The sequence below is a fragment of the Phocoena sinus genome, chromosome X (genome assembly GCF_008692025.1).
Source record: "Phocoena sinus isolate mPhoSin1 chromosome X, mPhoSin1.pri, whole genome shotgun sequence".
Classification (NCBI taxonomy): Eukaryota; Metazoa; Chordata; class Mammalia; order Artiodactyla; family Phocoenidae; genus Phocoena; species Phocoena sinus.
This window is the reverse complement of record NC_045784.1, coordinates 118,757,592-118,782,268: the sequence shown is the minus strand read 5'-3', so window position 1 is coordinate 118,782,268 and position 24,677 is coordinate 118,757,592. Positions and strand designations below refer to the sequence as shown.

The 24,677-nt window shown below is 42.0% G+C and overlaps 2 protein-coding genes across 2 annotated transcripts in view; one reads left to right on the top strand and one right to left on the bottom strand.

Moving 5' to 3' along the window:
- The window catches only part of ATP11C (ATPase phospholipid transporting 11C), a 167,445-nt gene that overhangs the window by 20,779 nt on the left and 121,989 nt on the right, over positions 1-24,677 (top strand). The gene's annotated exons all lie outside the window — the stretch shown is intronic.
- On the bottom strand, positions 4,355-5,486 carry LOC116747587 (26S proteasome non-ATPase regulatory subunit 4-like). The gene is given in 2 exon segments (XM_032619975.1): positions 4,355-4,877; positions 4,879-5,486. Coding segments are annotated over 2 exon segments (1,131 nt in total).

Genomic DNA, 24,677 nt, shown 5'->3' with positions numbered 1-24,677 from the left:
TTTGGGGGGACAACCAGTAGACAGGGAGACAGACAATAAACAAGACAAATAATTGTAGTATCTTGTATGCTAGTGATGAGTGGTAAAGGGAAAAGAAAGCAGGGAAGGAAGATAGGAAGTATCAGGTGGTAGCGGTTGCAGTTTTTCAATAGAGCAACAAAGGAAGGCCTCATTGGCAAGGTGCCATTTCAGTAAAGCTCTGAATGAAGTCTGTGAGCAAGAAATACCATTCTGAGTTGTTCTGAGGTTACCATAACCCAGGGTAGGCTTTTACATGCCTGAATCTTAGACCTTATCTGAAAGTGTTCAGGTTAGTGGAAAAGGCACCATTATACTACAGTTTCATTTAGAGCAAGCAATACAAGAAAGCCTTAAACAATGAATTGGTGAATTACCATGCTAGGGCCTGGACTGAGGCATCTGGCTGAGAGATTTTTTCTTGGCTCTTTGATAGATGGTAAACTTAGCTCCCTAAGAAAGGAGGGACTAAGATCCCTCTGCAACACTCAGTTCAGAGAGTGTTGCACATACTTGTTTTATAGGGTTTGGGGGGTGGCAGGGTAATTTTTTTTCTAAGTGTAGGAATTATTGATGATTTGAGTCTGCTGTAGAACTCTGGTTAATTTCAGTCAGCCATTGTCAGTGCAGTTTTAAGGATGTGGTGACATAAAAAGAATGGAAGTATTTTCATGTCCACGCTTGGTCATCCAAAATCTTGCTTAGTTGCCCTTCCAGTTAGAGAAAGCAGTAGTTTCCAACACTTCATTATTTTCTTTAATTATATTCGAGTGCTGCTTTAAGTTATATGTCAATGTAAAATATATAATAAGCACCTTTTCCTACTTCTGCATCACTTTTTTTGTTTTTAATGACAACCCGTTTGGTTAATGAGACAAAAGAAAAGGATTTTCTGCCTGTTTTTACTCTAATGCCCTTCCCACCTACAACACCCCTAGATGTGGGTGGATAGATTGTCTCGGGTTTATTTCTATGTTAGTAATCATTATCTTTCATTAGAGAACTTACAGTTTAGGAAAGGAGATAAGATACATAGATACATAACGAAAATACAAGGCAGGAAGTGATAAATGCCATAAGAAAGGTAAAAATAAAATGCTCTTGTAGTTCACAGACTACAGAATGAGTAACCCTGTCAGTCTTTGCTTCCACAATCTTGAAGGGAGACAGTAAGGTTAACTTTGAGCTTAATATATAATGCTGTCAAAAGGAATTTTCTCTTCTTGGAAAAGGGAAGCATTTGATCTGTTATCCTACTATTTTAAGTATTTTTGTGAGTCCAGTCCTTTTCTAGACACAGATAAAATACATTTTTTGCCTGTCATGCTACACCACAGAGAAAAACTCAAGTCAGACTAGAAAAGCACTGCTAATCACTTCATAGCATTTTATAGTCTTGGAAGTTACCCTTGAATCTTTTCTCCTCTCCCTCCAGCTTACCCAGTCCCTCACCAAATTCCAAAGATTATGCCTCCTGAATATTTTTGGGATCCAGTCTTGCCAAGCTTAATCCATCCCTGCGAAGCAGCTAGACTGATTTTTTTAAAACATAGCATTAGTTTAAGTCAGTTTCATGCTAAGAATCCCTAGTGGTTCCCTTCACAGAGGAAGATTTCAACTCCTTATTGTGCACACCAGGCTCTGCCTGCCTGTGCAATAACATCTCTGACCTTTGCCCCTCGCCTTGTACACTGCAGTCACACTGGCCTTCCCTCAGGGCTTGCCCTCCTCCCGCACACTGCTCCCACTGTGTGGAATCCTCCCCCAAGGGCCCCATTTCTATTCCTTCAGTACTGAACTCAAGCATCCTTAAGGAAACCTTCCCGCTGCAGTCAGACCACCCAATCTCAATGGGGTCTCATAGCACCTTGTACTTCTCTTACTTCTTTCTGCAACTGTAATTAATAATGAATCTTGGAGCTAGTTATTAGCTGCCTTCCCCCAGAACAAAATTTAAAAGGGCATGTGTGCTTTTACTTAGTGCTCTGTGCCCAGGGCCAGTGTCTGGTATAGTGCCGAGTACTGGAATAAATTCTTAAGAAATACTTGTTGCTAAAGAAAAAGGGCAGAAAATTCCCAAATTATTTAAATTTGGTTTTAGATTTTATTGAGGTGCTTACATTTGATCATAGGTTTTTTAAAGTTGTTGGAATGTTTATAAAAGACAAGTATCAGCATCACCTGGGAGCTGTTAGAAATGCAATGCCCAGACTTCTGATTCAGACCTACTGTATCAGAAACTGGGTGGGACCTGACAATCTGGTGCAACACACCCTCCAGGTGACGCTGATGCAGAATTAATGTTTGAGAACCAGGGTTCTATAAAAATACTGACTGAAGGTTGACTCTAAGTAAGATACGAAGTGCAACTTAATCCTACTTTTGCAGTTAGGTACATTGTTTCTAATCAACAGTGGGTGGTAATAAACTACTTTTCAGCTGCCACCCTCCCCCACCCCCCATTTTATCAATTGTCTTCAGATACCAACTGAAATGTAAACAAGGTCTGCTTGATCAATCAACCCAAACCTGGACTTTAGAAATTCCACAGTATTTTTCAACCTTCACCCCTCTGAATCTAACTTTTATGTAGTGCCATCCGATTCCAGGAAATGCTTGTAAAACTGATAATGCCCATGATTCTAGTGTTGGAGTGCTTTGCTTTTAATTTTTTTTTTGGCCGCAGTGCGTGGCATGTGGGATTTTAGTTCCCCGACCAGGGATCAAACCCATGCCCCCTGCAGTGGAAGCGAGGAGTCTTAACCACTGGACTGCCAGGGAAGTCCCATTAATTTTTTAATGTTTATTATACAGGGTCAAAATGATTTTTGCTAAAGCTTAGGTTGTCATAGTTTCTAGATTTATATCTAATGCATTTTGAAGCATTAGCAAGGTTTAGATGTGCATATTCTTGGCTGTGTTTAGATTTCAGGGCTGTGCTACATCATCAAACTTTTGCTGATGGATTGACTGCATTGTTAAAGGTCACTCATCCCCGATTTTGCCATTGACTTTAAATTTGCTCCATGTTTGACTCAAGGACAGTGTTGACAAACCATTCCCACCTGGTGACTATTAAGTGATCCATAGGAAGTTAATTGCAAGTTTCTTTCTCATATAACAGATGCCCAAGGCTCATGATTCTCTTTGTAATATTTGGTTAGAAGCACAGGATTTGAATGGAGAAGGGAGATAACCAACAAAAGATTTTTTTCAATGTTTTTAAAAGCTTTAAATTTTAGAATAGTTTTAGATTTACAGAAAAGTTGCGTACATGGTACAGAGTTTTCACATCCCACGTGCGGTTTCCTATATTATTAACATCTTATGCAGTAATGTACATTTGTCACAATTGATGAACCAATATTGATACATTATTATTAACTAAAATCCATACTTAATTATTCAGATTTCCTCAGTTTTCCATTAATGTCATTTTCCTGTTATAGGATCCTAGGCAGGATACCACATCACATTTAGTTATATCTCATTAGATTCCTCTTGGCTGTGACAGTTTCTCAGACTTTCTTTGGTTTAGATGACATTGACAGTTTTGAGGAATACTAGTCGCATATTTTGTAGAATGTCCCTCAATTGGGATTTGTCCATTTTTCTTATGATTAGACTGGCGCTTATTGAGTTTTGAGAGGAAGACTGGTGAGGTGAAATGCCATTTTCATTACACCATATCAAGAGTACATTAAAAAAATTTTTTTTATTGAAGTATAGTCGATTTACAATGTTGTGTTAGTTTCAGGTGTAAAGAGTACAAATTATTAACATGACATCATGGTTGGCATTGACCTTGATCACCTGTCTAAAGTAGTGTTTACCTGATTCCTCCACTTTAAAGCTGCTGTTTTTCCTCTTTTCCATACTGTACTCTTTGGAAACAAGTTACTAAGTATAGCCCAAGAGTTGTGGGGGTTTTATTTTTTGGGTTTTTTTTGCTACCATGCAGCATGCGGGATCTTAGTTCCCTGACCAGGGATCGAACCCATGCCCCCTGCATTGGGAGCGCAGAGTCTTAACCACTGGACCGCCAGGGAGATCCCAAGAGTTTGTTTTTTAAATATGAGATTCCAGATAACATCTTTCTCGCTGAGTGGGGCCTTCTCCATTATTTTTTGGTGTCTCTTTTTTTAATTTTTACATTAATCAGGAGACAGGCATATGCAGTTGACATGTTTCAAATTCTTATTTATTTATTTTTAAGAAAAAAATGTTGCCAAGCTTTATTTATGTTGCAGTGGTTATAGACAACACATCTAACCCTATATCCCACCCCACCGTACTCGGCCCCCTGCACAGGCTCAGCTCCCTTTTCCCTCCAGTCTCACTTCTTGTCCTCCTGCCTCTTGTCCTTCTTGCCATCCTTGGTGGCCTGGGAGGCCAGGGAGCCCGTGGCATTTCAAGTGGCCTCATTGTTGGGATCCACAACTGGGAGGTTCTCCAGGACACTCTGAAGGAACTCGGGGTCTTGCATCACGTCATAATCATCCTCCTCCTTGGCGGGCTCAGGTGTGTCCATGGCTGAACTGGCATCAATGTCAGCTGATTCTGCCTGGCCAAATTCTGCGCCCTGGAGGCACATCTGCATGGTGTAAGCATTCTGTTCTGCTTCAGTCATACTGCTTAAGTCAGGGAGCCCCGTGCTGCCACACTCCTGCTGGCTGATGGTCATCTTCAGCAGGGCATCGTCCGAGTCTTCAGTCCCGGTCGTAGCGCTTCCCACCTCAGCGGCAGAGGCAGCAGCTGCCCACCGCGCCTCCTTCTCCTGCGGCTGCTGCTGCTCTTCCATAGAAACACGCAGGGCCAGGGCCAGCTCACGATCAGCACTGGGATCCACTCCAAATTCAGCCACTGGCACCAAGACCCAGCATGGCACTGCCTTCCCCAGCCAGAATCGGAGAACTGATGAGGGCATCGGCCAAGCTGGGCCCAGGACGCACTGTCACCAGATGAGAACCGCTTCCATCTTTGCCATTCAGTGTGTTTACAAAGGCGGTCAGCTTTTCTGTGCTCACCTCCTCTTCCCCCAAATTGATAATGTCAGCATTTACTTTCTCCTTCTTGAGGCGTTTAGCCAGTTTCACCAGATTCTTCTCATTGTCCTCCATGGGGCTTCCCACAAAGGCAATGATTCGTATCTTGTGATTCTTGCCCTGTTGGTGCTTCAGGGCCAGATGGACCACGCAGATGCCAGTGCAGAAGGTGATCTTGCCCTTCGGTTGGACAGTGTGGAGCTTAGACAGGATGTGGCCAGTGTCAGGGGTGAGTGTGGTCCGCACTTCACAGTCATTGGCCAATGTGATGAGGCCCACATTGTTCTCAGGGTTGCTGAGGGTCTTGGAGTGACAGACTATGTTGACAGTGTCTTGTTGGGCGTGTAGTCGGGTGGGTAAGGAGTCCCCATTCTGCATATACTCACTGTTGTCCATGCAAACCATAGTGCTTTCCAACACCATCTTGCCGCCTTCCACCCTCCCCGACCTCAAATGCTTATTTAAATTATGAAGCATAGGGGCTTCCCTGGTGGCGCAGTGGTTGGGAATCCGCCTGCCGATGCAGGGGACACAGGTTCGTGCCCTGGTCCGGGAAGATCCCACGTGCCGTGGAGCGGCTGGGCCTGTGAGCTGTGGCTGCTGAGCCTACGCGTCCGGAACCTGTGCTCCGCAACGGGAGAGGCCACAACAATGAGAGGCCCGCGTACCGCAAAAAAAAAAAAAAAAAAAAAATTGTGAAGTATATTTCAGCTGATGAAGGGATTTGAAATTAAAGTGAATATTTGTGCTGGGGAACTTAGGGGAACCTAACGTGGTTTTGCAAGTGCTCCTGTGTCTAGCTGTTGCCCACATACACTCTCATTCCTTAGCCTCCAAGCCTCTGTTTGCCTGTAGCTGCTCCTAGAATTTAATTGCCTGCTAGCTAAAACCTCTGTGAAAACATTTGGGTAGATAGAGTGGCCCAGGATTTTCTTTTGCTTGGCAAGAACTCACTTGCTAAAATGGTTTTTAATATGTTGGTGCCTCTCTGCTGTGCTTCTTTTGCCAGAATAGATGCAGCCCAAAAGATTTGCTTGTCTTCCTAACTCCTTTTTTAATAGCTCATAGCAGTGACTGAGCTATTGATCTGAAGGGATAATAACAACCCTGCATTTGCTTTTTGCAAGTTCTGATATTTTAAGAACTGAGAGCTTTGAAAAAGAACATCACTTTACTTCACAAACTCAAGGCTTCTTCAAACCAAATAATATACAGCATATGTCATAAAGAAGGTTCATTCCTAGAAATCACCAGATTTAAAGGGAGCAAAGGATGAGGGAAAAGGAATTAAAACAAGTGACAGTACTTGCTCGGAGACTGATGACCAGGGTCAGCTCCACGGGAACACTGTCTCCAGCAGCCCCACTTACTCTTCCTCACCGCATCCCTAATTCATGTTCTTGGCTCCTAAAATACACTTAAAGCACTTCTCAGAAAGATTGAAAGGCACACAGAAAGTAAACAGTAAACTTTTTGGTGAAGTTAACCTTTAGTATATTATTAGTAGTTTTGGATTCTAGGTTGACTCCTCAGTAGGGAAAATAGCAAGCAACATGCCTCATTATAATTGGATATATAAATAACTTAAGATAATACACCTATCATAAGGTAAATAGAAAAATTGGGGGATTTTTTAGCTGTGCACATTTATTTATTTATTCTTGGCTATGTTGGGTCTTTGTTGCTGCACACGGGCTTTCTCTAGTTGCAGCGAGCTGGGGCTGCTCTTCGTTGAGGTGCATGGGCTTCTCATTGCTGTGGCTTTTCTTGTTGTGGAGCACGGGCTCTAGGCACACGGGCTCAGTAGTTGTGGCACGCGGGCTCAGTAGTTGTGGCTCGCGGGCTCTAGAGCACATGCTTAGTAGTTGTGGCGCATGGGCTTAGTTGCTCCACAGCATGTGGGATCTTCCCGGACCAGGGCTCGGAGCCGTGTCCCCTGCATTGGCAGGCAGATCCTTAACCACTGTGCCACCAGGGAATTCCCTTAGCTGTGTACATTTATTAATCCAAGTTCTGGCTAATAAGGTCTAAGAGGACTCCCTCAATTTGAGAGATATGCCCCCCCCAAAAAACGTCAAAGAATATTTAGGTTTATACTCTTAATTTGTTAATGTTACTGTCTAATATCTCTTATATATTTGTATCTGTTCAGCACCTGGAAGAATTCAGTACTTATTTTTAGAATTTGTCTTAAACTTTTTTAGGAAACTTTTCATTTTAGGATAATTTCAGATTCATAGGAACTTTGCAGAGATGGTACAGGGAGTTCACATATGCCCCTACACAGTTTCCCTTATTATTATCTTATATTAGTAATGGTACATTTGTCACAATTAATGAACCAATATTGTTATGTTATTACTAACTGAAGTCCATACTTCATTCACATTTCTTCAGTTTGTCCCTAATATCCTTTTTTCTGTTCCAGGATCCCATCGAGAATACCATACCATAATTAGTCATCCTGTCTCCTTAGGCTCCTCTTGGATGTGACAGTTTCTCAAACTTTCCTTGGTTTTGATGACGTTGACAGTTTTGAGGAGTACCGGTTAGGGATTTTGTAGCAGATCCCTCAGTTAGGATTTGTTTGATGTTTTTCTCAAGATAAGATGTGGATTATGGCTTTTTAGGAGGAAGACTGGAGAAGTGAAGGGCTGTCCTCATCACATCTTATCCACCATGCATAGTATCAACGTGACTTTCTACTGATGATGTTAACTTGATCACTTGGCTGGGGTAGCATTTGTCAACTTTCTTCACTGTGAAGTTAGTCTTTTTTAAAACTGATTTTTCTACCTCTATGATTCTGGAGAGGAATATGGTTCATTTCATTTATTTATTTAACAGATGTTACTTTGAGTTAAAGAAAACATGGTTTTAGGTAGATTTTAGGGTTTTATTCCCCCCAAGGCCCACTCTTACTAATTGGAGAAATAAACCATATTTAAGGAATAGCCAATACTTTGTAGGTAACAAAAGTTGGGCAAGGTCAAGTTGTTGGTATACAGTGTATATTTGTTTAGCTTTTCTGAATATACTGAGTTTTTCAACAAAATTCTGTTTGACCACTGATGAATATTGTTAAATAATTTAAATCACATTCTTCAAAAGTTATGGCATCTCAATTATTCATGATTTATCAGTTATTAGACTTTCTTACCTTCTCTTTTCACTCATTTTTTATTCAGAAGTAATAGTGGAAATGAGACCCTTTCTATCTTCCCAGCTTTTGTATAAGTACAAAGGATTATGTAGATATTAGGGATCAAGCAACCTCCTGCTTATTTACATTCTTTCAAATGCTAGTCACAGTAACAGATGAAGATCAGAAAGCACTAGGAAAGGCTTCCCTGGTGGTGCAGTGTTAATAATCTGCCTGCCAATGCAGGGGACACGGGTTCAAGCCCTGGTCCGGGAAGATCCCACATGCCACAGAGCAGCTAAGCCCGTGTGCCACAACTACTGAGCCTGCGCTCCAGAGCCCGCGAGCCACTACTACTGAGCCCACGTGCCACAACTACTGAAGCCCACGTTCCTAGAGCCCGTGTTCTGCAACAAGAGAAGCCAACACAATGAGAAGCCCGCGCACCGCAACGAAGAGTAGCCCCCACTCGCTGCAACTAGAGAAAGCCCACACACAGCAACAAAGACCCAGCGAGCCAAAAATAAATAAATTAAAATAAATAAATTTAAAAAAAAAGAAAGTACTAGGAAAAGAAGAGTTTTGCTATCAAAGAATGAGTGTGTCATGCAGCAGATGAACCTCTAGGATGAATTTGATTAATTCTCTACAGCAGCAAAGTCGCATAATCAGATGGTGTTGCTTGAGGCTTTCTCTTGCTTTGGAGTTGGATAATCTAAATTGTGTAGCCTCTAGTGGATTTTCATTCTGTCATGTATTAAGGAATGTCTGTGCAGATGGAAAGAGGTTTTCTGTTGGGCTGTGTGTGAGCTCAGTGGAAAGGGTTAAAAATTAGGAATGAATGCATTTAACTCAATTTTTCTTCCTAATAACAGACATCTCTACCAGATTTGATGACATTGCAAACATGAAAGGAGTAGAGACATCTGGGTGTTATCATAGGCTCTGCCACTACTTGTGTAGTTTTGGGGGTAGGTTTTTTTTTCTTAATAAATTTATTTATTTGTTTGTTTGTTTTTATTTTTGGCTGCGTTGGGTCTCCGTTGCTGCACGTGGGCTTTCTCTAGCTGCGGTGAACATGGGCTACTCTTCATTGCGGTGCGGGGGCTTCTCATTGTGGTGGCTTCTCTTGTTTTGGAGCATGGGCTCTAGGCACACAGGCTTCAGTAGTTGTGGCACACGGGCTCAGTAGTTGTGGTTCGCGGGCTCTTGAGGTGCAGGCTCAGTAGTTGTGGTGCACAGGCTTAGTTGCTCCACGGCATGTGGGATCTAACCGGGCCAGGGCTCGAACCCATGTCCCTTGCATTGGCAGGCAGATTCTTAACCACTGCGCCATCAGGGAAGCCCGGGGGTAGTTTTATTATGTGACTTCCCTCGGTGGTCCTCAGATTTTCATCCATATAGTTAAGAGTGGATAGGTCAGAGCATTGCTTATACCCCTCAAGACTATGTAAGTTTGTGGTTCAGAATGGGAAATAAGAGTAGCAATATGGGCTGTCCACCCAATTTCATGGTATGATATGATACAGTACATTAGGAAAAAGATTTCTGGGTAATAGCTATGAGGCATAGAGCTTTTTAAGATACGTATTCTGGATTAGGGAAGTGATGGTAGGTAGAGAAAGTGGAGGTGGGTGAACAGAGATCTCTATACACTGAATTCCATATTCCTCTTCCTTGGTCCTTCCCATGTGACAGACTCGCTCTTTCTCTTTCATTGCCCATCTTCTCTGCTCATGGCCTTGCCTCATGCTGTCTGATGTTGGGAGGGCTGTGAGGGCCTGCTGACTTCCATGTCTTCACTGCTCTCCAGTGGACAGAGCTGGGGCAGGTCAGCCCTGAACGAGGCTTTGGGCCCCAGCCTGTCCTGAGCTGGAGAGAATTTGGGAACCTCTGGCTGCCAGCTCAGCAGACCGGCATGTCTGCTAGTCTCATTCTGACTTTGTGTGCTTACATTTTTTAAGGCTGCTCTTGCTTAGTTCCTTGTAATTAAGACTGGCCTTGTACTTCCATGCCAGAACCTGGGCCTGTCTGTGAAGTCCTTGTCTGGGTATAGTGGTTGGTGCCACAGTTGCTCCAAGGGTAGAAATATGCTTTCTTTTAGCCAGGCCTCTCCGGAACTTGAACTCTGCCTGGACCCATGCCTGTGTTTGGGACTCTGCTACCCATTGTTGATTTTGTTGATGCTCACTGACCAATTGCTTTTTACCAGATTTACCTGTTATAGTATTCTGTCTGCTTTCTCCTTGCTGAGTATCTTGATGTTGGCTCATTGACCACCTGTCTGGACCTCTGCCTGTTGCTGCCCACTCTCCTTTGCCAATTATGCTCTCTTGCCTACCTGGATTTCCTCCTAGAGCTCGCTTCTGAGTCCATCTCCAATTCCTTCCCTCCAATATGGAGGTGTCTCTATAGATGACAGGGCCTGATCTACCGTACTGCCTGCCTTCAGAAGCTTAATTGTGACAGTCAGCGTTTTCCATTCTCTTTATAAAAATCTGTCACTTTTTAGCTGCCTTAGTTTGTTATTCCCTGATATTATAAACTCCTTGACGTTTTGTATTTGATCATTTTTTGGTCTTTCCTTAGAACAAATCTCATGTATCCCCTTTTCAGCCACTTGTTACTTACACAGGGAGTGGCCTCAAATCATAAATCTTCACATTAGAAGAGACTTTCAAAGACATCTAGTTCAACTTTCCATGTGATGGGTAACTTACCAACTCCCAAAATAACCCATCAATAACATTTTCGACAGCTCTCAACTGGTTTCTTGGGCCCCAAACTATCAATTCATTCATATATTTATTCACTTATTCATTCAGTCAACGGTTACTCAACGTCTACTTTTAGCCAGGCATTCATATGTGTGTGTGTGTGTCTCTGTGTGTGTGTGTTTGTCACCATTCCTGTCCTTAGAGAGCTGCTACTCCAGGGGGGATAGAGAAATAAACAATCATGATTGCTAGCTAGAGGCATGCAGTGGGTAGGGGAATGGGTCATTTCTTCTGCATGACTGAAGGTTGGTTCATGGAGGGGCTCTTTCTGCCGCTTCACTTAACACCAACTTTCTGGTCCACCACCAGCTTTTCAGCTACTCAATAAAGAGAGAGGAGAGTCTTCTTTCTGCCTCTGTCTATCGTTGACTTGCCCTTGGAATCATCTTTCTAAATGCAAGTCTTCGTTTGTTACTCCCCTCCTAATAGGCTCCCCATTGTCTACCCCGCAAACAGACATCTAGCTCTTTGACACAACTTATGAAGCCCTCAGCCTTCTGGTTCATGCTTGCCTCTCCAGTCCCATACACAACATTCTTCATCAGGCTCTCAGTGCCCCCAAATTGCGTACAGTTTCCTGGCTACATCGTGCTTATTCACACTTCTCTTGCATATGTTGTTCCTGCTACCTGGAATGACTGCCGGTCTCATCTCCACGGTGAACTCCCGGGGCACTGTGAAAGCCTGACGGAAAATGGTACACAGGGAGGAATAAATCACAACTCTGACCTTCCTTTTCTATTAAGGTGTACTTTGACCTGTTGGCTGCTGTTGCCCCTTATACACCCCCATGCCTGCCACCCGAAGATTGTAAACTACTCTACACCAGGCAGTTACCTCTGTGTCTTCAGCCTTAACACAGAGACTGGCCCAGAATGGGCAGTCAATAGATATGTGTTGGATGAATGGATGAGTAAAGAAATGAAGACAAGTCTTCAATAGCCTATTTTTCACTTTAGGTCTCCCTTGGAGCACTGAGAATGCTACTTAAAAGACTCCTACCATTGTTTTGACTGTAGCTCCCTGCCAACCTAGGACCACACTCACTGGCTTATCCATGGCTAGACACCTGCCTGCAACTATCACTGAACAGCCTGCCTGCCATACAGGGAGAAAGGCCCTTTGGGGGTTCGGGGAAGGTTGGACAACTCTTCACCTTCTCCCACCTGGCAGCCTCTGCTGCCAAGCTAAGCTTCTCGCATGTCTCTTCAGAACTCTAATCAAGAGAAATAAATTGCACAGAATGAAAATGCTTCTTTCCTGCTCTGGTCAATCAGAACAGTTGTAAAGTGAGGAGAATTAGTACTTGAACAAGTTCCTGTCTTATTAAGCAATACTTTGAATGAGTCATCTACAAACTCAAGCAGTTGGTGAGAACAGTTAGTGGCCATTTATCATTTTAAGTTGATCTGTTTCAAATAAATAGCAAATGGGATATTTTGGTCCTAAATTATACATTTATCCCCTTCTTACAAGAGCCCTTTTTTTTTTTACATAGTTGTATCAATGAGCAGTGAAAGACACACAACACTGTCATGAACTTTGTCCTCCGTGTCTTCCTGTTCTTTAATCATGGATCTTGAACTTTCAGTCAAAACTCAGCAGTTTTAGTTCTATTAGATGTAGATCTCTACCTAAAATAGTTGGCCATTTCTGAGATAGTATGCTTTTCTTTAGGTTTATTGAGATACACTTTACATAAAATTCACACTTTTTATGTATGTACAAGTCTATGAATTTTGACAAAATATAGCTTGTGGCCACCACTGAAGTCAAGATAATAGAATTTTCTGCCACCCAGAGTGTTCCCTCGTGCTCCTTTGTAGTCAGTGTCCTCCCTATGTTGCCAACCCCTGGCAACCACTGCTCTGATTTCTGTCTCTATAGTTTTCTCATTTCCAGAACCTCGTATAAGTGAAATCAAAATATGTAGCCTTTGGGACTGCCCTGGTAGGGTGCTGTTCTTCATCTTTATTTGATCTTTAGGCTATCAAAAGAGAGTGAGGGGAAAGGCAACAAATACAGTGAGTGTCTACGTACCAGGCAATGTGTATGTTTATTTAATTTAATCTTAATTGAAAATTGAGATCCAACAAGTCATTTGTACCACTGAAGTCTTTGGAGCTAGTAAATGGCACGGTCAGAACTTAACTGCAGGTTTGTTTGTAAAACCCCGTGATCAGCCCATTACATTTTAATGCCCCTCTCTGGAAATGAGTGTCTGAATGTGGCAGGGGAGGGGCGGGGCAGGGAACCCGGTTGGGTATGGGGGGTGGGGGGGGCAGGACTGCAGGGAGGGTGGAGGAAACATTGACCGAGATTAGGAAAGGGAGAAACGTTCTACCACCTTTCATTGCCATCTAAAAACCTGAGCTTTTTAGATATCTTGGTTTTCACCTTATCTCTGCCATTTACTTGATTTATGGCACATTTGTCTCTCTGAGACTCATTTTTTTATTTTGTTTTTAATTTGAAATGTAGACAGACTGTTAACTTTGGTTGTTGTGAGGAATAAAGATAATACATGTAAAGTGCCGTGCGCATAGAATGTGTTCAATATAATGGTGTCCATTACTGTCATCATTATTAATTTCCTACCATTAAACATACTTTATAACTGGAAATAATTAATTTGGGTTTGGAAAATGATTTCTGTAGTTGTTTGTTTAATTCTTTTGCCAAAATAGCCTAGAGCAAGTTCCTTTTTATAAGAATGGACTTAGTTTCCTCTATTTTTTACCCACCTCCTAAGTCAAAACAATACCAGTTTACTAAATCAGTTTGAAATTTGATTTAAAACCTCCTGCTGAATGCTTTGGGCTCTGGAAATGAGAGTGTGCATGTGTGTCTGTGTGTGTGATCTGGAAGTGGTTGTCTCAGCCCAGAGGACTGGAGATGCCACTTTCATTTTACAGGAGCAACCAACCATTGATAGCCAGCTTCAGTCCCTTTGCTCATGCAGATCTGATAGTTTCTGAGTCACTGAAACTCTCTTCTCTGACACAAACCACTTCAGGCTCTTTGGAGGTAATGATTCCTTTTTTTGGTAAGGTTATTTTGGTTATCACAAGTAGGGCCCAACAACTTCGGTGTTTCATCAGTCAAGTCAGGAGGTAGCAATGAGAAAAAAGGCCGACTCTGAGAAAGGACATCAGGCCACCATCAGGTGACCTTTCTACTGTCCAGGACCTAAGGAGGGTTTCTGGCTCCAGCTGAAACAATGCATAGCCTTTTGGGAATTGATTTTCATTATTGTTTGATTTCCTAGCAGTACACTTCCAACTAAAAATGCCGTTTGACAGATGAAAGGAAAGGAAAATCAATTGTATTTTGAGAATTTTTGGATAATATCACACCATCCTTTAGTGTTGCTGCAAATCAGAATTGGTGGTCACTAGTCTTTTTTTTTTTTTTTTGCGGTATGCGGGCCTCTCACTGCTGTGGCCTCTCCCGTTGCGGAGCACGGGATCCAGACGCACAGGCTCAGCGGCCATGGCTCACGGGCCCAGCCGCTCCGCGGCATGCGGGATCCTCCCGGACCGGGGCACGAACCCACGTCCCTTGCATTGGCAGGTGGACTCTCAACCACTGCGCCACCAGGGAAGCCCACTAGTCTTTTTTTTTAAAACAACTTTATTGAGGTGGGATTGTTATACAGAATACTGCCCATATTTAATGCATACAGTTTGATGGATTTAAACATATCCATACACCCTTGAAACCATCACCACAATCAGGATAATATACATATCCATCACCTCCAGGAAAGTTTCCTGCCCTTATGTTTATTTGTGTGTGTGTGTGTGTGTGTGTGTGTGTGTGTGTTAAGAACTCTTGAGATCTACCCTCTTAAGAAATTTTTAAGTGAACAAATACAGTATTTTACATACTACTGTTTTCAAAGCCCCTTGATAACATCTTCTAGTATAATTGACACCTTAAGTAGGGTAGGTCTTATTTCTACTTTATGATGAAAAAATAGACCTATGGGATATGTTTTCCCCAAGATCACCTTTGGATATTGCGCCAGTATCCAGAACCCAATTTTGGTTTTTGTCCAGTGTTCTTTGCATAAGACCTCTGGGTCTTAAGCCTGATCTGGCTCATTGACCTGGTAAACCTTCAAAAACCAAGTGTTTAATGACCACCTTTGTCCCCACAGTTAGGATCAACAAATGTGATTGATGTCAGCTTCAAAGAGAGTTCATGAAACAAGTAGTTGGTGGAAGATAGTTTTGAAAGGAACTTCTACCCTTCGTACGTGTAACTTTCCCTTTCTAGATTGCCTAGACGGAGACTTCGAGTGTCCAAGCAGGAATGTTCAAAGGTTGGTCATTAAACTTTTGGGGTGGTCTTAATTAAAATGTTGGGCAGTGAGGTGAGGCCTAGCCTGGTAGATTTGGTGTGGCCTCTTGAGTAGTTACTTTGTGTTAAACACTTTCCTAATCATTACAGGGGCATAGAGATGAAAGCAAAACAAACAAAAAATAGGATTCTACTCTTTAGGACCTCATAAGCCAGCAGACAAGATGGAAGCATACACAGAGATGCTTCCATTTCTGCTTACTCCAGTCCATCCTTCATTCTGCCAGCAGAGCATTCTTTTGAAAACACATGCCCTTTCCCTGCTTAAAACTTTTTGGTGGTTCCCTGTTTCTCAGAGGACCAAGTCGAAGCTTCTTATCAGGACATAAAAGGCCTTCTCTGATTTTGCCCAGCTTCTCCCTCTGTACCCACCCCTCTGGCCAGGATCCCAAATCTCAATACCCTGGTGACCTGGATTGGGCTATGTATGAGGCAGGCGCTCCTTTGTGCCCAGGCCCAGTTCTGTCCTATGCATTCTCTCTCATGTCTAGTTTCTCCAGAGGTGCCACTTGAAGGGATGCAGGTTCCTTCATTTGTAGTAGGGGGATGATGGGACTTCCCTGGTGGTCCAGTGGTTAAGACTCTGTGCTTCCAATGCAGGGGGCGCAGATTCGATCCCTGGTCAGGGAACTAATATCCCACATGCTGCAGCCAAAAATAAAAAGGACAGTGTAATAGGGGGATGAATATTGGCACCTACATCATGGGCTTACTGTGAGGATTCAGCCAAGTAATGCATGGTGAGGGCTTAGGCTGTGCCTGGCATAGAATATTTGTTCAATAAATGGTAGCTAGGTTTTATTATTATTATGCAGTAGAAGAAGCAAGGGTATGAGGGTAAAATCAATATTTCTAGGTGCTCAGAGCACATCATGATTTTTCATGCCTCTGGGGTGTTAACTCACGGTGGGCCCTCTGTCTAGAATGCTGTGTTAGTCTGGGTCCTCTGAGAAGGAGAAATTTAGGATTAAAGGGCAAGGATTTTATAACCAACCACCTATGTGAGAGAGAAGGGGGGTGGGGGAGGGGGAGATGGGAAGGGTGGAAGTGCCCATGATGCAAGTCCATGATGCACGCCTGACCCCTAGTGAAGAGGAGAGAGAGTAGCTTAGGTGGAAGCTCTCTAGACTGCTATGCAGCTGAAGAAAGTTTCAGAAAAGCCTTTGGGGAGTCCAAAAGTCAGTGATCAGTACAGTCCTGTCCCTGATGTACTGTCATTGGTCAGGTGCAACCCACTGGAAGCGAGCCTTCAGCACAAACACTACGATGAATTTCTGAGGCAGCAGCTCAATTGTGCTCCCTGTCCTTGGAGGCCTTTCCTCTTCCATTGAACTCCTCCTGCTTGTACTTAAAGGGCCAGCTTTAAATGTTTCCTCTTCTGGGAAACTTTTCCTTGAAGGAAATTCTCAGCATGTCAGATGAAGGTCCCGCTGCCTACAATGATCATCCCCAAATCTCTGCCTAGTTAATTTCTTTTTTTTTTTTTTTGTGGTACGTGGGCCTCTTACTGTTGTGGCCTCTCCCGTTGCGGAGCGCAGGCTCAGCGGCCATGGCTCATGGGCCCAGCCGCTCCACAGCATGTGGCATGTGGCATCTTCCCGGACCAGGGCACGAACCCGTGTCCCCTGCATCGGCAGGCGGACTCTCAACCACTGTGCCACCAGGGAAGCCCTACCTAGTCAATTTCTAATGCACTTACTTGAACCCCTAGCATCTGAAAAACTACTGGGTGCTCAGGAAATAACTGTTGAATGAATGAATGAGTTGGTAGGACTTGGACAATCAGATCTAAGGGAGAAGATAGTTGAGGCAGAGTGAACTGCTTGAGCAAAGTCAAGTAAGTATGTCTTCCCCCAAAACTGTCATTTTAGGGAAAGTATATTATGATGCAAAACAGCGGGTATATTATGTTGCAGAACAGTGGGGGCAGGAGTTTTTTCCTGGCAGTTGAAAGTGATTCATATTTGAGAACTTTGTTAAAAACAATGTTTTGAGTATTTCCTGAGGGACTTCTTTCCTGAGAGGAAACAGAGTTGATGGAAATGGAATTTTACTGCTGCCAGGAAAAGTATGATAAAGATCAAATCTCTTACAACTACTACCAGAATAGAAATTTTCACAGAGCAAAGAGATTTAAAGGCCTACCTAATGGCTCATATGTATTTAGTGTTCAGTGCAGCTGAACTATAATTCTGTAATGGAATTTGACCAGTTTTGACAGTCCAGTCTGTAACGTATGAATTAGTGAAGACTCATCTTGACATTTGCTGACGCTGCCAGATGTTGGCCATATTTTTGATGGAAAGAAACAGGGAGCTGGCCAGGATCCCAAACCTCAGTATCACTACCAACTGCCTACCACTGCCACATGTTTCCAGAGGAGATAGACATGATGAGGATAAAGTCCCACAAAATCACTCATGATCAGCAACTGGAGATTTAACTCCTAATCCCTATGTAATGTTTTACCCTGGTGACCTGGGTTGGACTATGTATGAGCCAGGCCCAGGCCCAGGCCCAGTTCTGTCCTATGCATTCTCCCTCATGTCTTGTTTCTCCAGAGGTGCCACTTGAAGGGGCCCAAGTTTATCTGTAATAGGAGGATGAATATTTGCATCTACGTCATGAGCTTGCTGTGAGGATTCAACCAAGTACTGCTTGCTGAGGGCTTAGACTGTGCCTGGCATAGAGTATTTTTTCAATAAATAGTAACTAGGTTTTATTATTAATATGAAGTAGAAAAAGCAAGGGTGTGAGGGTAAAATCTTAATATTTCTAGGTGCATATTATAGAAGTTGGTTGTTCATGCCTTCGGTGAGTGCCTGTTCTGTGATAAAGCTGCATGAGACTCTAGGCACATGGGGTGCTGTGGCCCATTCTGTAATTAATCTCACACACACAGTTGCTGATATCTAATTCTCCTCTCAAGTGAGGACAGTTCATTTTGACTCGTACATAAGTAAAATCACCTACTCCACTGTGCTTTCTTCTCTTTCTCATTGGCTCATCTCTCTCACCTTCAAATTTCTATTATATTTCTTCCTAGGTTACATGGAAGAACCTAGGAAGAAATGAACATGGCTGCATGATATAGTCCCCTCCTTTGATTTTTGTTGATCAGGTTGGGAAACTCTTTGACCCAACAGCCCTTGCTTTACAGATCCTTTCTTCCATTTTAGTGGAATAGTTCACTTGGGATATTATGCATTTATTTCTGTCTTTCACTACTGAGTCATTGATTTCACCAAAGAGCTTCTCCTTTGTGTATGTTTATACACATCTCTCTTTACCATATTCCTTCTTTCTTTCCAAGTCTGCTGTTACATCAAGAATTACTCCCGTCTCACTTCTTTATCCTATTTGAAAGCCGAAAACAAGAATTGAATTATGACTGATAGGGAATAGAATATTATGATTGATGGATGTGTACCAAAGTAAAGGAAAGCAGTAAGTTTAAAAAGGAAAAGTAGTATTTGAAGTCCCAAAGGATCTCATACTCAGTATGTCCAAATCTGAACTTACTCTCTGTGTCTTCTCTAAGCCTCTGACAGTTAACTCTCAAGATGTTTCTCAAATGGGTTGATTTCCTCCTTACTCCCATTGTTCTTGCCCTGGGCCTCACCCTCTTCATCTTACATCTAGACAACATAACTTCTTTCCTTATCTTCTTGCTGGTTCCCTCTCTTCCCTAGTCTAACTACACAGTGTCACAAAAGGGTGTACTTTTTTTTTCTTTTTTAGCTTTTTGTATTGTAAAATGAGACGAGGATTCAAAACACCAAGCAATCAAATGAGCAGCTTAATACAGTATTGCAAGGCAAACATACTTAAAATCTCCATCCAGATCAAGAGCTGGAACATTGTCAGCGATGCCGAAAGTCCCTCTAGGTGCCCTATCCCAATCATAAACCTTCCCTCCTTCCAAAATAACTATTATCCTGACTTTCATTTTGTTACTTTTTAAAAAAATGTTTATTTATTTATTTGGCTGTGTGGGGTTGTAGTTGCAGCACGTTGGCTTCCTTCTAGTTGTGGCTTGTGGGCTCCAGAGCACACAGGCTCCGTAGTTGAGGCATGTGGGCTCTGTAGTTGTGGCACACGGGCTCAGTAGTTGCTGTGCGTGCTTAGTTGCCCTGTGGCATGTGGGATCTTAGTTCCCCAACCAGGGATCGAACCTGTCTCTCCTGCATTGGAAGGCGGATTCTTAACCACTGGACCACCAGGGAAGTCCCTATCCTGACTTTTAAAGTAATTATCTTCTTACATTTTTTAATCAAGAGGGTGCTCTTTAAAAATATCAGTCTTGCCATATCAAGTTAGCTCTAAATTCCCTCACAAGTTTTCTCAGGCCTACCTTTATAGCCTCCTTTCTATGACTACTTCTCTTCTCTTCTGGCCATACTGGATTATTCACAGGCTCAGATGCCTCTAGGTGTTTGCCAGATACCTCCAGCACTTGCTCCTGCTTTTCCCTCTTTCTGGAGTTACATCCATTCCCATTCTCTGATGAAGTCCTAGACCCTGCTCAAATGTGGATTCTTCATTGAAGCTGTCCTAGATCTCTCTTCCCTGACAGCCTGGGTCAGAATGAATCTCTCGCATCCCTGTGCTCTGTGCCCATTAGAGCTTTTTTTCTTGGGGTTGGTGGTGGGGGGCGGGTTGCGGGATCTTAGTTCCTTGACCAGGGATCAAACCCATGCCCTGAGCAGTGGAAGCGCTAAGTCCTAACCACTGGACTGCCAGGGAATTCCCTAGAGCATTTTATACATGCTTCCATTACTAGTATTTGTCATAGTCTCTGGTACCTAACAGATTGCTTAATGCATAGTAGGTGCCCAATAAATGTTTGTTGAAAGTATGAATCTGTGCAATCATTCTTTAAAGCTTTTTCAGGGTGTCACATTTTCTTCAGAATTGACACAAATCATATATTTGATCATATGATCAAGGTTGATGTGGACTCTTTCAGATGCTGTTGTTCTGAACGTTACTACGGTTGAAATAAGTTTTTTCGCTGTATAAAGCTAGCACTCCTGTATTTTAATTCCTTGAGTTGTCTTAAAATGCTCAAGTTGTGTCACCCAAACAGGGACTGAAGTATGCTTTATAATAACTTAAGATTCAGATCAGTTTCTACCTATTTATTTATTTATTAAAATAAATCAATAGGAGTGATTTATTTTAATTCAGGTTCTCTCTTTCAATTACATTTTATGTAACCAGGATAGATTGACTGAGAAAAATTTGATTGACAGTTATCAGGATCTTTTTTAATTGAAAAGTATTATATGTGGTTAAAACTTATTTTTAAACTATAGAAGATATAAAAAAGTTTACATCCCCGCTTCATTTGCAGCCCTATTCCCCAGAGGTGTAACCACTGTTAAATTTCTTGTCTGGGTGTTCAAATTGTTTTTATGTCTATTGAATCATATACACACTTGTGCATACACACATGCTCATATGTTTATGCTCATGAATATATTTTTTTTTAATTTTTTTTTTTAATTTTTTTTTTTTTTTTTTTTTTCGGTACGCGGGCCTCTCACTGCCGTGGCCTCTCCCGTCGCGGAGCACAGGCTCCGGACGCGCAGGCCCAGCGGCCATGGCTCACGGGCCCAGCCACCCCGCGCCATGTGGGATCCCCCCGGACCAGGGCACGAACCCGCGCCCCCCGCCTCGGCAGGCGGACCCTCAACCACTGCGCCACCAGGGAAGCCCATGAATATATTTTTTATGTACACAGTTGGAATCATACAATATATAATATTCTTTAATTTGCTTTTTTACTTGATGTGTGTTAGAGCTAATTTCATATTGGTACATCTTGAGCTACTCATATATTTTAACATTTGCACAAGAGTCCATTGTTTGGATATTTCACGGTTAATTTAAACAGTCCCCTCCTGATGGATATTTGGATTATCCCGTTTTGTTTTGTTTACTGTTTTAAACAATGCTATTAACAAACATCCTTCTATAGTTTTATTTACTCTTGTTTGTAGAATCACACAAGCTATTTTTAAAATAAAAATCAGAGTAATGATATTATTATTGAAAGTTTTTCTATTTTGATAGTTCATAGTTTAAAAATAAAGCCAGTGTAAAAAAAACTTTTGAAACAATAAGAATGAAAACCATCACACATTTGAACACACATATCTAAAAGTGTGTGTAAATATTATTTTGAACAATAATAGCTACCATTTAATGATCAACGACACTATCTTATTTAATCCTCACAGCACTATGGGGTAGGTACTGTTGTTCCCAATATATAGATGAAGTAACTGATTAGAGAAAGGTTAAATAACTTATCTGAGGTCCCACAGGTAGTAAGCATGAGAGTGGGGACTCTAAAACAGTGTGTACTCAACAATAAAAAGACAAATAGCCCAATTGAAAAATGGTCAAAGGATCGTTTTTTTCCTAATTGAAGTATAGTTCATTTAAAATGTTGTGTTAGTTTCTGGTGTACAGCAAAGTGATTCAGTCAGATATATATATATTATACATATATATTCCTTTTTAAGATTCTTTTTCCATTATAGGTTATTACAAGATATTGAACATAGTTCCCTGTGCTATACAGTAAGACCTTGTTGTTTATCTGTTGTACATAAAGTAGTATGTATCTGTTAATCCCAGGCTCCTAATTTATCCCCCCAACCCTTTCCCCTTTGGTAATCATAAATTTTTCTTTGTGAGTTGGTTTCTGTTTTGTGAATAAGTTCATTTGTATCATTTTTTTTAGATTACACATATAAGTGATATATGATATTTGTCTTTCTCTGTCTCATTTACTTAGTATGATAATCTCTAGGTCCATCCATGTTGCTGCAGATGGCATTATTTCATTCTTTTTTATGGCTGAGTAGTATTCCATTGTGTGTATATACCACATCTTCTTTATCCATTCACCTGTCGATGGACATTTAGGTTGCTTCCATGTCTTGGCTATTGTAAATAGTGCTGCAGTGAACATTGGGGTTGCATGTATCTTTTTGAATTATGATTTTCTCCAGATATATGCCCAGGAGTGGGGTTGCTGGATCATATGCTAGCTCTATTTTTAGTTTTCTGAGGAACCTCCATACTGTTCTCCATAGTGGCTGTACCAATTTACATTCCCACCAACAGTGTAGGAGGGTTCCCTTTTCTCCACACCCTCTCCAGCATTTATTATTGGTAGACTTTTTGATGATGGCCGTTCTGACCGGTGTGAGGTGATACCTCATTGTAGTTTGATTTGCACTTCTCTAATAATTAGCGATGTTGAACATCTTTGCAGCATTTGGGGCAAAAGATCTTAATAGGCATTTCTCCAAAGAAGATATGCAACTGGCCAATAACCACATGAAAAGGTGCTCAATGTTATTAGTTGTTTGGGAAATGCAAATCACAACTACAATGAGATACTACTTCAGGCCCATTAGTATGACCACTTAAAAAGAAAAAAGGAAAATGACTAGTGTTGGTGCGGATGTGGACAAATTGGGACCCTCATACATTCTTTGTTGTTTGTCTGTTTTCAGCTGAAAGTTCCATTTTATTTTCCATTTTGATACTAATCCCTTTCAATTTAGCTTCCTCTCATCAATGTACAATAGAAGTGGAACCTTAAAATAATTACCACCTATTACTAGAATGTTTTATAACTTTTTTTTTTTTTTTTTTTTTTTTTTTTTTTTTTTTTTTTTTTTTGGTATGCGGGCCTCTCACTGTTGTGGCCTCTCCCGCTGCAGAGCACAGGCTCCGGACGCGCAGGCTCAGCGGCCATGGCTCACGGGCCCAGCCGCTCCGCGGCATGTGGGATCTTCCCGGACCGGGGCACGAACCCGCGTCCCCTGCATCGGCAGGCGGACTCTCAACCGCTGCGCCACCAGGGAAGCCCTGTTTTATAACTTTTTACTACATCATTCTTATTTAAAACATAAACTTATTTCCTCTTTTTAAAAATATTTAAATTTTATTGGCGTATAGTTGATTTACAATGTTGTGTTAGTTTCAGGTGTACAGCAAAGCCGCATACATTTTTAGTGGGAATGTAAAATGGTGCAACCATTGTGGAAAACAGTTTGCCATTTTCTCAAAAAGTTAATCATGGAATTACCATATGACCCAGGACCTCTACTCATAGTTATATGCCCAAGAGAAATGGAAACATATTTCTTCAGAAAAACTTGTACACAAGTGTCCATAGCAGCATTATTCATAATAGCCAAAAGGTGAAAATAACCCAGATGTCCACCAACTGATGAATGCATAATTAAACAAAAGGTGGTATAGCCATACAATGGAATATTATACATCCATAAAAAGGAACAAAGTATTGATAAATCCTACAACATGGATGAACCTCAAAAACATTTCACTGAATGAAAGAAGTCAGACACAATATCACACAGTGTATGATTCCATTTATAGAAAAGGCTCAGAATATGCAGAAAGTAAGTTAGTGATTACCAAGGGCTGGGGAGGAGAGGAAATGGGGAGATGGAGGGTGACTGCTAACAGTTTCAGAGTTTCAATTTCGGGGATGAAAATGTTCTGAAACTGAATCATGGCGATAGTTGCCCAACTCCATGAACATATTATAAACTATTGACATGTACACCTTAAATATGTGGATTGATCTATATTGTGCAGCGCTATAAAATCAGAGAGCCCTTAAAATATTGTTGTTCCTTAAAGGTCTGTCCTTGACTCTCTTTTTGTGGGGTGGTCTCATCCATTGTCATGCCCTCTATGTTGAATTTAGGCAGATGAAGAGCAAATCTCTTCTCCAGACCAGTCCTCTCCCCTGACCTATATTTGGGCCTGCCTACTGAAGAGGGCCACTTGCCTTTCCCACAGACACCTCAGAAGTACTAGTGTGTCCCAAACAGCTCATTCCAGTCACAAATCTGATTCTTCTGTATGCCCTGTCCTAGTGGGTGCTGTTCCCACTTACTGTCATCCATGAACTTAACCTCCCAGGCCTATTAGTGTTTTCCTCTAACAATTCCATCTACTCTTTTCCATTCTCATGGCAGAAGCTATCTATGGCCCAGGCCCTCAAAAGTTCCTGCCTAGGTGAATGTGGTCACATGTACCCCAGGGTGCTTGGTGCCTGTCCAACCTTGCGTCTCCTTCAGGCCATCCTTCTCCTTAAACGTTTTCCTTCAGCAATAGGGGAGCTCCTTGGAGATCACTCAGTCACTCCTTGCCATCTCCTGCCTTTGCACTTGCTGGCTCCTCTGCTAGATCTTCCCTCTTGTTTCTTAGTCTGTCTAATGCCTCATTTTTGTCAGACTTGCTTCAGGCATTAAATCTAAGAAGTCTTGGTTA